The following is a 13768-nucleotide window of genomic DNA, read 5'->3' on the forward strand; positions in this document are numbered from 1 at the left end:
GTGCACACTGAGGGGCGTTGTGCCGCCAAGCAGAGTCCACCCCAACTCACATCTAGGGGCAATCCCACGAGGCTGGCGGGTCCACGTGCCGGGGACACCCTGGGGAGCTTCTCAGAGGCAAGGGAAGCTTAGGTGTTACTTCTTGACTGACGGGGGTCAGAGGATCTCAGTGAATGAGAAGCAAGTTCTCTAGTAGAATGATCCCCAACCCAAGGGGGAGCATGAAATTCACTTGGGGACAAACTGCACAATTCCCCGTCCTATGGCCCTCAAATGCTGGGATGCCTCGCTCTGGTTCACACTGACTCTAAGGGAAGGGAGAGCCTCCGTCCTGGTGGCCGCGTCCCCTGCTCATTCGCCCCTCTCCTTTGTCTCCACAGCATCTGCAGTGCTGGGGCCCAGCGTGACCCTGAACCCTCCGTTCACTTCCTTCCGTCCGCTGTTTCCCACGCCTGCTTCCGGCCCGGTCCCCGGGCCGCCCTGCGAGCAGCCCCCACCTGCCCTAGTGATGTCAGCGTTGCCTCCTGGTGGCCCCCTGGTGCGGTCTGCTTTCCCCAGGATGCCTCAGGGGACCGGAGCCGCTGGCCATGGCCCGAGTGGGGCCGGGGCTTTCAACATCATTGTCCCAGTCAGGACGCAAGGGGCTCCAGCAGAGCCCTCTCACACTCAGACCACTGTCCTGGCTCAGGCCCCCCTCAACTGGAGTGCTCCAGGGGCCCTCTGCGGGGGTGCTCAGTGTCCTGCTCCCCTGCTGTTGGCAGCTCCCGCTGTAGGGACCGTGATGCCTGCTGCATCCATCGGGGGCACGTGGGCTGGAGAGGGGTACTGGTTCCCAGGCCAGCCCCTTCCAGCTCCCCTTCCAGCAGCCCAGCTGGGTCCGACCGTGGTCCCAGGGAATGACGGGCCACGTCCACATGGGGCTGGTGGGGAGGGCGGCAAGGCCCCCTCCCAGGCCAAGGCCGCGCCAGAGGACTCCTGTAACCCCAGGAGTGTTTACGACAACTTCCGACGCTGGCAGCGCTTCAAGTCCCTGGCCCGCGGGCACCTGCCCCAGAGTCCTGATGCTGAAGCTCTGTCCTGCTTCCTCATGTGAGTGCCCTCCTTGGGGGATGGAGCTAATCCCACCGCTCCCACACGAAGGGGAACGAAGGACGGACGAGGAGGGCAGCCTATTTAGGGGAACTTGGATGAAGGTCACGTGGGCGACGGCCCATGCATTCTCAGCAGTTTAACTAATGTCCCACTCCGGTTCACGACGTACATTCACGAGCCTTAGGTCGACTGATCCCCAACACCCTGTGAGTCCACCAAACTTGGTTTTTAACAGTTACCATAATATGCACAGAAGGTAAAGGCCAGAGTGAGTTTCCGGTGTGACATGAGCCACAACTTGGATTCAGGTCTCTGCCTTCACCCGTGATTCCTCCCCGTGTCCTCTCATGCCCAGCACAGGACCTGAGTGAGGATGGCTTCGGGACGTCACATGGAGGGACTGGGGGGAGAAGGCACAGGCCACAGGAGGAGCCTTACACATGTACCCCCTCACTCTTCTGGAAAATTCTAGCAAGGAGACTGAGGTAGTCAAGCCACACATTGGGACCTGGTTGGGCCCCCATCACTGGGTTTGGATCCTGCGCAGAGTCGCCTTCTTTATCCCTGAATGCCTCCTAGACAGAGAGACAATTCCGCTTCATTCGGAGGGTGGGAAGATTGTCTGACTCATGTCTGATGCACTCAGCAGGGTCTCTGGCATGTGCTGTCCCTCATTATTGTTGTTTTCGTATTATGATGATGATTACTATTACCGTCAACACTAAGAACAGGCAACCTAGAAGAGGACAGTGTTCCCAAAGTCACATGTCCCACCACAGGGAGTGAGGGGACCGTGAGCCCAGGAGCCCAGGACCAGGGGCTGAGGTGATGGGAGGCAGCGACGTCCGTAGCCAGGAGCGTTTGTCTTTCCCTCCCCAACACCTGCCTCCTTCCACCTGCAGGCCCTCGTGTTCCTGGGGCCATCACATGGAGCACGTATCCTAGTCCACGGGACACGGGACATGGCTGCATACCTGCCCCGCTCCCACACTGGCTGCCCTCCACGGGAAGCTGCACACAGTGTATAAATTAAAGGGGCCCCCAAATCCTTGTCCCCAGTGATTTCAGTGTCCCGCACATGCTGAGCAGTCGGAGTTCCCCTTGGACCAAAGTCCCAGGTGCCCTAGGCTGTCCTGAGTCCCTAAATGGAGCCACCGCCCCCAGGCCTTGCCCGGTCAGCTCAGGCACCGGTCTCCTTTGGCTCTGGATCCCCGCGCCTGCTCTGCACGCTGAGGGACTCTGACGCTGTGTCCCCAAGGGCTGCCTCTCTAGAGAGTCACCAGGAGCTGATTAAGTGCTCAGTCCTGGGGCCTTGGAACGGCCATTCTAGGCAGTTCTCGGTCAGCTCAGGCTGCCATAACAAAACGCCACAGGACAGGTGCTTTAGACAACAGACTTTCACGTCTCCCAGTTCAGGAAGCGGAAGTCCCAGATGAGGTCCCGGCAGATTCAGTTCCGGGCAAGGACTTTCCGCCTGGCTTTCGATGGCTGTGTCCTCACATCACAGGGAGTTCTGGTGTCTTTTCCTCTTCTCACACTCACAGGGACACAAATCCCATCACGGGGCCTCCCAATTATCTAATCTAAACCTGATGATCCCCAAAGGCTCCACCTCCAAATACCATCACATTGCAAGCTAGGGCCACAACATGTGAATTTTGGGGACACACACATTCAGTCCGTAACACACAATAATACTAAGGCCTCCAAGGGAAGTCAGAGAGGCCAAGCAGTCCCTTGGTGCTGAGGTTGACACATGTTGGTTGTCCTGGAGGCCGAAGAGCCCACACTGGGAGGACAGGCACAGGTGACAGGACAGGTGGGATGTGTGTGATGTGGCGGGGCACGGGTGTGGGCCGGTCAGCTGGGATGGGAGGAGGGCAGGGGCATTGTGACTGACACTGAGGACCTACAGCCCAGTGCTTCGGTCCCTGGCCCGGCTGAAGCCCACCATGAGCCTGGAGGACGGAGTGCGGCGGGCCATGCAGGAATGGCAGGGCACGAGCAATTATGACCGCATGAACTATTACGACATGGCAGCAAAGTGAGTCAGGGATGCAGGGCCTGAGGGGCTGTGGGGCGGGCTGAGGGTGGGTGAAAGGGGGAGGGGCTGGTGCGGTGGGCTCATCGGCAGGGATGCCGTGAGGAGGGGGGTCCGCTAGGTCCGGCCCCTCCCTGGGGCCCTGCCTCCCCCGGGAAGCTCTCCATCCACCTGGGTGCTTGGGCTTCTCTCTCCTACCCACCCCGGAATCTCCGCCCTCCCCTGGCCTCGGGTCAAACCCTGCCCAGATGCTGAAACGGGGATGGGGAAGAGTAACCAGCACAGCCCAGTGGGGGTCGGCTCCAGCTGTGGGGACCCTGCAGGAGGGAAGCTAGTGACTACTGACAAAGTCGGGACCACGTCTCCTCATGAAAAGTGGCCAGAAATAGGTCACCTGCCATCCCAGAATGGGCTGGGGCAGAAGAGCTTGGGCAGGGGAAGCCAGCACCTCACACACCCCCAGACACGTCTCTGGCCTCCCTGCCTTTGCTGCACGGCAATCCACTCCGTGAACACCAATCACCCTCACAGAAAATGCACCCTCTCCTCTCAGCTTAGCTCCCACTTCCTGCAACATCTCCGGGGCCCTTCTCTCCCAGGCTATTGTCAGGGGCTCACAGTACCAGCCCAGGATTCCCGGATCCGGGCAAGGATTCCTCATGTCATTTGCAGTCAGTCACATCCCTGACCTAGCTTCTGGCTGTCAGCTCTTCTGAGAGGCCCTGGGCAGGGATAGGAGGAGCAGGGTCCCCTGAGGGCCGGGCCTGGGTCACACAGGCCTTCATTCAGGAAGACCCCCTGGATGTTTTCTGCCCTGCAGGTGTAGGTGAGCCAGCGTACCCCTGCAACTGTTCCGCAGGTGGGGGAGCAGCCCAGCCCACCCAAAGCCCTTCCTCCCCCATCCCTGGCCAGGCCTCCCTCTCAGCATGGCTATGGCTCTCCCTCTGCCCGCCAGGTTCATGGAATTTGAAGCTGAGGAGGAGATGCAGCTCCGGGTGCTGCAGTGTGTGAAGGGGCCCCAGGGCCTGCCTCCTCCAGCCCCACCAAAGCTTGCTCCTCCAGGGCCACCAGTCCCCAACACTGTGCCTCGGTCAGGTACGGCAAGCATATTCCCACAGGAGCCAATACAAAGGCCTAAGGGGGCCTGCGGAGGCCTTGTGCCCTCATCTTGTCCCTTTCCTGTAAGGGGAGGGGGCGCTTGCTCTTTCAGCGAGAGCAGCCAGTGAGAACCTGGGGCTCCACTGCCCTGGATCAGGAACTAGGTATTGGCCTGGTCCAGTAGTTTCGTAGCTGCTATCGGCCTTGGCTGTCCAGGACCCAATGTACAGTCTTCCCAGGAAGCAGTGCTGGGTGGGGAGACGTCCCAGAATCTTGGTGGCTCCAAAGTCTTTCCAGGTAACTCAGTCTCACATGACCCACCTCGGGTAGTGTATCCTCCCACGGGGCCTGACGTGCAGCCTGGACCCATTTCATGGCCCTCAGTTCCAACCTCCCCCCAGTGTGGCTGGAGGTGGCCGCTACAGCCCAGCCACGCACCTGTCCTCCCTCCTGTCCTAGGGTGTGCTCCCAGGAAGGCTGGCCGCAGGGCACCATCCACTCGCCCGCTGTCATGCAGACCCCAGCAGCTGACCCAGGCCAAGGCACCCAAGGAGATCCCACCAGAAGCTGTCCAGGAGTATGTGGATATCATGGAGGCACTGCTGGGGCCTCATGCAAATTGGGAGGATGAAGATATCGAGGAGCAGCAGGAGCAGGACGGGACTGACCCGGACCCAGGTCTCCTGAGCTACATTAACAAGCTGTGCTCCCAGGAAGACTTCATCACCAAGGTGGGCTGGCTTGGAGCCCTCGTGTGGGGGAGGTTTTCTGGGGAACGGCAGTCCCAGCCCCATGGAATTCAGTTCTATTCATCCCTCAGCTACGGAGCAGTGTGTGTGTGAGAGACAGAGAAAGTCTGTGTGTAGCTGCTAGTGGCCATGAGTTAGAACGACCCTGCTGTGTGGACAGGAGAGACAGGCATTACTTTCTGCTTCTCCTCGAGGTCCCCCTGGCTGCAGTTCACTCCCTGCCAAAGACACTCATGCCCCTTTCCCCCTGCTCCAGGTGGAGGCCATCGTCCACCCCCGATTCCTGGCAGCTTTGCTTTCCCCAGACCCAAACTTGGATCCCTTGGCTCTGACTGAGGTGCTGGAGCAGGAAGGACGACTCACCCTAGCACAGGTAACACACGGGAGACAGGGACACCAGGGCACCCAGGGGAGAAAGGGCCAGCAGATCTCCTAGGGGAGGGAAGGGCACCAGGCAAACCAGGGGGAACACGTGACCCTGTGCCCCTGAAGCCCACGTGATTTTGTCTAGTCTTACCCTGCTGGGGGTGCATGGCCTCCGGAGGGGAACCGCCTGGGTCAGAGGAGTAGGTGCAGAAGAGCAGGAACGAGAGGACAGAGCCAGGGAGGGAGGGCAGGGGGCGAAGCTGGAAGGAGGCCCAGCAGGGCACAGCACAGTCACAGTCCCTGCCTCTGACACCAAGCCAAGCCTCCTCTCACCTTCGCCACCTCCCGCCCAAATGCAGGGTTCTCCACCATCCTGCCAGCCCCTCCCCACACCTGGGGCAGAGCCAGTGAGTGCCACTTTGCTCCCCCCAGCTGGTGGAAAAGCGCCTCGCGGCCCCGAATGACGCAGGAGGTGTGGGGGCCACCCCAGCTCATGGCGCACCCCAATTGGAGTCACATCCTAAGACTGCAGCTGGCCAAGGAGAAGAGAGCGAAGACCGTGGCCCCCAAGGAGGGGTCATCACAGAAACCTGCCCAGCAGAGGCGGCTTCCCATGACCCTCGACCGCGCAGCCGAGACAACCCCGACCTGCCCAGGCCCAAGGAGCCTGCCCTCTGGCCAGATCATCAGGAGTCACGCAAGCTGAGGGCTGCCCATCTCAGCTCCCCTCCCCAGGGCCACAGACCCTCCTCGCCTGGTCTCCGGGGAGCCTGTCCTGTTATGCCTGCGCAGGGCCCGGCAGTCAGGTCCAGTGAAGTCGAGGAGGACCTCCCCAGCCTGGACTTCCTCCTGACCTTGCAGTACAGCCTGCAGCCCTGGGCGCTGTCCCTGAGCCCCGTCCCTGCTCGGCGTCTGGCTCGACCCTCACGTCCTCAAAAGGGGAGGGGCGACCCATTGGTCTCTGGGAGGAGGAAGAAGCAGCACTGCAGCCAGTAGGGGCCGTGGGCCGGCCTCTCAGGGGTGCCAGTCCCTCTGGACTGGATTTGACCCTCACTGCATCCTGTGGCCCGAGGGATCCCGAGCTCCCATCACCCAGTGCTGACCCAGCTGCTCCTCAGCTACGGGCAGGGTGGGGGAGGCAGGACAGGGGAGAGAGGGTGGGGGGGTCTGGATGGGGAATTGGGGTGGGGGAGGGGGGCCTGTTTGGGGGATGAGGGTGGGGGACAGGCGAGGCACAGGTCCGGGAGGCAGCACGTTGGGGGCATTGTATGTAATGGGGGTTTGTATACAAGTGTGAATAAAAGTGGTATTGTTGGGAAATGCCCTGGGACTACTGCCTCTGTTCTCACGTCTGTGCCACTAAGTGGAGACAGGCCTGTGAGGAAGGAAGGATCTGGGAGATGCCAGGCTCCAAGGGCCCACCGGTGCCCGACCATCAACTCCGTCTCTAGATTCTGAGATCTGATTCCTCCCCCAGGACCCATGTGGGATCCTTGACTAAAAGGGTGTCGGCCCCCACATGCAGAGCTGTGGTCATGGGGTGGGGGTGTCCCAGCAACAGTGGCAGGTGGGCAAAACCGTCCAGCACCACGGTGGCCTGGCTGTCTGCTAGGGGGAGGAAGGGGCCATGTCTGGGCGTCTCCTGCCCATCCACCCACGGAGCTCGCTGGTTAGCCCCCAGATGCTCCTCTGCACCTTTCCTCCCCTGTCCCACGTCAGCAGCATCCATGTCCCACCCGCCCCTGTGCCTTTGTGAAGTGTGAAGGAAGCTAACTCTTGGTGGCGGGTCAGCTGGCTGCTGCCCCTCCTATTCCCAGGTGGGTCTCCACATTGGAGAAGGCCTCAGAGCTTGGCTAGATTAAGACGGCGTGGTGTGAAGCCGCACACCACGGCCCTCAAGCCCAGAAGCTTCCAGAACATCATGCCATGCAGGTCCTCGTTGGGGGCATCCTCACGGGAGCCCACTACTGTCCCTGCTGTCCAGCTCAGCGCACACATCAGGCGCTGAGGGAAAACGCGGGGATCGAAGGCTGGAGCCCTGGACCCACTCCTCACTAGTTCCCTGACTCTTCCACATTCAGAGCTGTCCTCAGGAGCCCCTCTTAGGTTTTAGGAATGTGGAGCAAGTCGTGTTTGGAGGGGACTTGGCCCATGCCCTAGTACGTGTGGGCACTCAGTCGAGCACAGGCATCATCTCGGTCACACCTCGGGGCTCCTGCTGCTACTCCTGTCCTCGCCACCTGACTGCTGTCTGTCCTGGGGCCCTTTTGTGGTTGAACAGTTCCCAGGAGGAGGCACAACCTCTGCTTCCCCAGCACCGTGCCCTGCCTCAACCTTACAATCTGCCCCTGACCCTGTACAGTGGGGCCAGCTGGAGGGCTGTTACAGTCACAATGTCGTGTCCCCCAAATCCGCATGTTGAAGCCCTAAGCCCCATCGTGATGGTATCTGGGGGTGGTGCCTTTGGGAGGTTGTTGGGGTAAGAGGAGATCAGAGGGTGGAGCCCTAATGACGGGGATTAGCGCCCTTATAAGAAGAGGAGGAGACACCAGAACTCTCTCTTCCCCCTGTGATGACACAGCAGGAAAGGGAAATCAAAACGGAAAACCAACAATTATAACTCTCACCATGGTCCACAGATTCTCAGTAATGAATCTCGGTATTAATTCCATAGTATCTAACTTTCACCTATACTTTGGAGTAGTGTAAAATTCCCCGAACTAGAGGCAGGCTAGGTGTTGTGAGTGGTCATGTTTTCAAATGCAAGTTCAAGTTCTCCTGACTTTGGATTGGACTGAGGAGGAACATGGGCACTCGACAATAGCTAATGCACGCTGCAAGGAGCCAGTTGGCCAAATCCCCATCTCTCTCCCGTAACTGCTTAATAGCCTTTACTTACTATGACGTGGTCTCAAGTGACTCCGGGGGTTCATAAAGGTAAATGAGAAGTAGTCACCCAACCTGGTGTGAGAATACTGCATGCAAATGACAGTCAGGAATCGAGGCTGTCTGGATCACAGCCCTCTGAAACCTCATTCACCGTGGCAACTGCATGATTTTAAATGGAGACAGCAAAGTAACTAGGTCCTACATCCAGAAGTCACAAGATTAGCTCACCGGTGAACCGGCAGTTTGAGAGTGGTGGGAGTTCCAAAGCTCCATAAAGACTTGGTACCTTCTACAGATTTGAGGTCTAGTTTGAAGTCAGGTAGTATAATGCCTCTGGTTTTATTTTATTTTTTTGCTCAGGACTGCTTTGGCTATTGGGGTCTTTTGTTGTTCCATATGAATTTAGGATTGTTTTTTCTATTTCTGTGAAGAATGTCATTGGTATTTTGATGGGGATTGCACCGAATCTGTAGATCACTTTTGGTATTATGGACATTTTCACAACATTAATTCTTCCAATCCATGAACAAGGAATGTCTTTCCACCTCTCTTGGTGTCCTCTTTCTTTCAGCAGAGTTTTGTAGTTCTCATTGTAGAGATCTTTCACCTCTTTGGTTAAATTTATTCCTACGTATTTTATTCTTCTCCGAGTTATTGTAAATGGGCTGGCTTTCTTCTTCTTCTTTTTTTTTTATTTTCCGCCTGCTTATTTGTTGTTGCCGTATAAGAATATTCCCAATTTTTATGCATTGATTTTGTATCCTGCACAGTACTGAATTTGTTTAGGAGCTCTAGGAGTTTTTTGGTAGAGGTTATGGATTTTTCTATATGTAGGATCACGTCCAATCCTGTGAAACGTGACGTTTTGATTTTGTCTTTTCCACTGTGGATGCCCTTTCTTTCTTTCTCTTGCCTGATTGCTCTGGCTAGTACTTCCAATGCTATGTTAAATAGGAGTGGTGAGAGTGAGCATCCTTCTCTTATTCCTGTTCCTGAAGGAAAAGCTTTCAATTTTTCCCCATTCAGGACAATGTTGGCAGTGTGATTTTCATATATGGCTTTTATTGGGTTGACATATGTTCCTTCTATACCTACTTAGTTAAGGGTCTTTATCATGAAGGGATGATGCTGAATTTTGTTTTTTTTTTTTTTTTTTTTTTTTTTGGTGACCGGCACTCAGCCAGTGAGTGCACCGGTCAGTCCTATATAGGATCCGAACCCACGGCGGGAGCGTCGCTGCGCTGCCAGCGCAGCACACTACCAAGTGCGCCACGGGCTCGGCCCATGATGCTGAATTTTCTCAAATGCTTTTTCTGCATCTCTTGAGACAATCGTATAGTTTTTATCCTTGCTTTTGTTCATGTGGTGTATCACATTTATTGATATATGTATGTTGAACCATCCTTGCATCCCTGGGATGAAACCCACATGATCACAGTGTATAATCTTTGTGACGTGCTGTTGTATTCTGTTTGCTAATGTCTTGCTGGAGATTTTCGTGTCTATGTTCATCAAGGTTACTGACCTGTAATTTTCTTTTCGGTTGTTGTGTCTTTGTCTGATTTGGGGATCGGGATGATGCTGGCCTCATAGAATTAATTTAGGAGAACGGCCTCTGTTTCAATTTCTTGGAGTAGTCTGAAAAGGATGGTTGTTAATGCTTCTTTAAAACTTTGGTAGAATGCAGCAGTGAAGCCATCTGGTCCTGGGCTTTTCTGTGTTGGGGTACTGTTGATGACTGCATCATTCTCATTGCTTCTTATTGGTCTCTTCGGGTTCTGCATTTCTCCTTGGTTCAGTCTTAGTAGTTTACGGGTCTTCAGAAATCTATCCATTTCCTCCAGGTTTTCAAATTTGTTGGAGTATAGTTGTTCTGAACAATCTCTAATGATTCTTTGTATTTCTGTGGAATCGGTTGCAATGTCTCCCTTTCCATTTCTGATTTTTGTTATTCGGGCCTTCTCTCTTCTTTTCTAAGTAGTCTGGCCAACAGCTTGCGTAGTTTGTTTTTCCCCTGGGGAAAAAAAAAAACATTTTGCTTCATTGATTTTCTGCATCATTCTTTTGGTCTCTACTTGGTTTAGTTCGACTCTGTTCTTAATCATTGCTTTCCATCTACTAGTTTGGTGCTTAGATTGTTCTTGGTTTTCTACTTACTTGAGATTTAATGTTAGATTATTTGAAGTGTTTCCATTCTTTTGACGTAAGCGCTTTTTACCGGCAACTCATCTTTGACAAGGCCACCAAGAATATACACTAGGGAAAGGACGGCACCTTCAATAAATAGTGCTGGGGAAACCGGACATCCATGCGTAGAAAAGTCAAACTAGGCCCATACCTTTCACCATACACAAAATCAACTCGAAATGGATTAAAGACTCAAATATAAGAACTGAAACTAGAAAACTCCTAGATGAAAACACAGGGGACATACTTCAGGATGTAGGACTGGGCAAAGACTTTATGAATAAAACCCCTAAAGCACAAGCAGTAAAAGTAAACATATTGCAATGTATCAAACCATAAAGCTTCTGCACAGCAAAAGAAGGCACACAGACAAGGGGCTAATATCCAGACATATAAGCAACTCAAACAACCCAAGAGCACATAAACAAGTTATTCAATATTAAAATGGGCAGAGACAGTTTTCAAAGAAAGACATGAATTTTCATGGCTTTCCAGCAAAGGGGATCGTAAGCAAGGCCAGTCCACGGGAGTCTGCAGAGGTCGCAGCAACAGACCGTAGCTGAGCGTACAAGGACTGCTTCCTACAGAATGATGTGCATACAGCAACCCAGCCCGCTGGAGGTGCTGAGACAATCCAAACCTATTTCCAGACACTCATTCCCCCTACCTCCCTTACAAACCCTGTATTTATCGGATTCCTTGTTCTGACCTACCTTCGGGAAGTGCAGCCACTCTACAGCAGGGTTGGCTGAGGGGCACAAAAACAGGTTTATTGATAAAGAAATGGAGTGAGTAGAACACCAGGTAGAAGCTTTGTGCTGTGAATCTGAGAAACAATTTGAAACTTGCCTCAGAGGCACACACCCACTGTGCTGCCCCTGTATAATCTGAGGGACCTTCAGAATCCTGCCTACCTGCCAGAACCCTGCACGGCATGTCTCCCCACCCCCACCAGCCCAACTGCCCCCACCCCTCCCCCACTGCAGAATTCTGGAGAGCTACATTCTAAGCCTGTTGACATTTAAAATTGGACCCTGAGCATCTGCAGTTGACAGTTTGCTGTCCGGGTCCTGCGCTAGACTTTTCTCACTGTGGAGACTGCCGTGCCACTGTGGTCAGTCCCCAAGCCTATGGGGATGGCTTCAAAGGGAGGTAAGTCTGCAGGGTCTGGGGTGTGTTATCACACCCCTGTCACCCCTCAAACCCATGGGAGTTCAAATGTGACACTTGCCCTGGGACAGCTGGTTGGGTGGAAACAGAGGAAGAGAGAGCACCGGACTTACCCAAGGACATCTCACCCGGGAGACGGGGGAAGCCACTGGCATCCTGAGGCTGCAGGGGGAAGGGGGCTTCTCACAGGTGGATCCAGATGCCTCAGGAGAAACCTACCGGGTGATGAGAAAGGACACAGCAGTTGTACTGACTCTTTCCAGAAGGGAAACAGGTGACTTATGTTTCTAAGTCAACACAGGTCAACGTGTGTTTGTAGGCAATGGTGGACTGTGTCGTGCTTGTGCCACAGGGGGGCTCAAGAAGAAAGCCTGAGTCCTGCGTCCTTTCTTCAGACACCTGGGGCTTGTGCTATGGTACTGTCCTGAGGGATACAAACCGGAGTATTCCAGATCTTAGAGGAGTAGCGGGGAGAAACGGTCTCAGCCAGAAAACCGTTCAGTGGAACAGTTCTCTCTGACCAAGATTACCGTGAAATATCCCCTCCGTCAGTGAGGCTGGAGGTCGCTCTACCTGCAGCAGTCCAGTCTCGGCTCACGTCTGCCCAGAGATGGCTTCTCATTCGGTCCAGATCGCTGTTGTCTCTGTTCACCAGGGACAGGGCAGCCAGAAACTGCAAACAAGATGGGGCTTGCTCTTCGCGGAGCTGTTCTGAATTGCTGTCCCTTTGGGGGACGCTCGGGTCTTCAGACCCATTCATCTTCCACCCTGTCTCATGGCCTGTCCTCTGCCCTTCGTTTCATGTGGAGATGAAGACTTTGCTCATACTCCACGTCTAGCACATCATGAACAGGGGACACATGAGGCGTGCTGTCGGCTTTACAGTGCAAGGTTCTGAGAGGCTGGTTTCCTTCCCGAGAGAGGAAGCAGAGCAGCACACCATTAGGAAGATCTTCTATTATTATGACTGTTGTTATTCAAAGTTAGGACATATGTCCTGATCAGTTAGGACCATGTCCTATGGACCTTGCTCTCCGTGACTACGGTTGACCTGAAACCCTAGTGAACAGGGATGTACCCAGACAACTTTCCTGTCACACTGGCTCATGCCTGGTTCTTTGTGGGCCATCACTGAGAGCTCAAAGGAGAAGGATCACAGAAGGTCTCCATTACCCACGGCCAGCTCTAACCACCAGCAGCTATTCAAATCTCTACGAACCTCCACTGGGAGCCGCAGGGCTCCGCATTTCCTGGCCTTTCTAGCCCTCTGCAGCCCTCTCTGGCTGTGCAGTGACAGGGTCTCAGGGAATTCATCATCTAACTCACAGACCACCTCCTGAGAACAGAGCTGCCTCAGTGACAGCACGAACGAACCACTGTGCATGGGGACAAGTGTGCCCCGAACCTGGCCTCTGTTCCATGCTTGCTGTGGGTGGTACCAGGAGAAGCACATCCTCACTGGGCTGCTGCATTATGGGGTTCCCTCAGGGCTCCTGGGCGATAGTTGAGGCACAGATTTTGTTCAAGTTCATTTGTTTGGGTTGTGAGGGCTTTATGAGGAGCATCAGGAAAAGGAGCACTGAGAAAGGGAAGGGCTCATAACCTTGTGAATCTGCTGGCTTCACATAGGTCACGTGGGGGGCGCCTGCAACTGGCACTGGAGAAGGTGCCCTTCATGGGGGTGTGCACACTGAGGGGCGTTGTGCCGCCAAGCAGAGTCCACCCCAACTCACATCTAGGGGCAATCCCACGAGGCTGGCGGGTCCACGTGCCGGGGACACCCTGGGGAGCTTCTCAGAGGCAAGGGAAGCTTAGGTGTTACTTCTTGACTGACGGGGGTCAGAGGATCTCAGTGAATGAGAAGCAAGTTCTCTAGTAGAATGATCCCCAACCCAAGGGGGAGCATGAAATTCACTTGGGGACAAACTGCACAATTCCCCGTCCTATGGCCCTCAAATGCTGGGATGCCTCGCTCTGGTTCACACTGACTCTAAGGGAAGGGAGAGCCTCCGTCCTGGTGGCCGCGTCCCCTGCTCATTCGCCCCTCTCCTTTGTCTCCACAGCATCTGCAGTGCTGGGGCCCAGCGTGACCCTGAACCCTCCGTTCACTTCCTTCCGTCCGCTGTTTCCCACGCCTGCTTCCGGCCCGGTCCCCGGGCCGCCCTGCGAGCAGCCC

The 13768-nt window shown here is 55.0% G+C and overlaps 1 protein-coding gene across 1 annotated transcript; it reads left to right on the plus strand.

The window, feature by feature from the left end:
* Positions 1 to 493: 493 nt before the first annotated feature.
* LOC134381130 (NUT family member 2G-like) lies at positions 494 to 8281 on the plus strand (the record flags this gene model as incomplete). The annotated part of the gene is made up of 7 exons (XM_063101174.1): positions 494 to 1089; positions 3008 to 3136; positions 4089 to 4197; positions 4753 to 4962; positions 5237 to 5353; positions 5779 to 5818; positions 8235 to 8281. Coding segments are annotated over 7 exons (1248 nt in total), but the record flags the coding sequence as incomplete, so codon positions are not given.
* Between the last annotated feature and the right edge of the window lie 5487 nt (positions 8282 to 13768).

This window comes from Cynocephalus volans, chromosome 6, assembly GCF_027409185.1.
Source record: "Cynocephalus volans isolate mCynVol1 chromosome 6, mCynVol1.pri, whole genome shotgun sequence".
Taxonomy (NCBI): domain Eukaryota; kingdom Metazoa; phylum Chordata; class Mammalia; order Dermoptera; family Cynocephalidae; genus Cynocephalus; species Cynocephalus volans.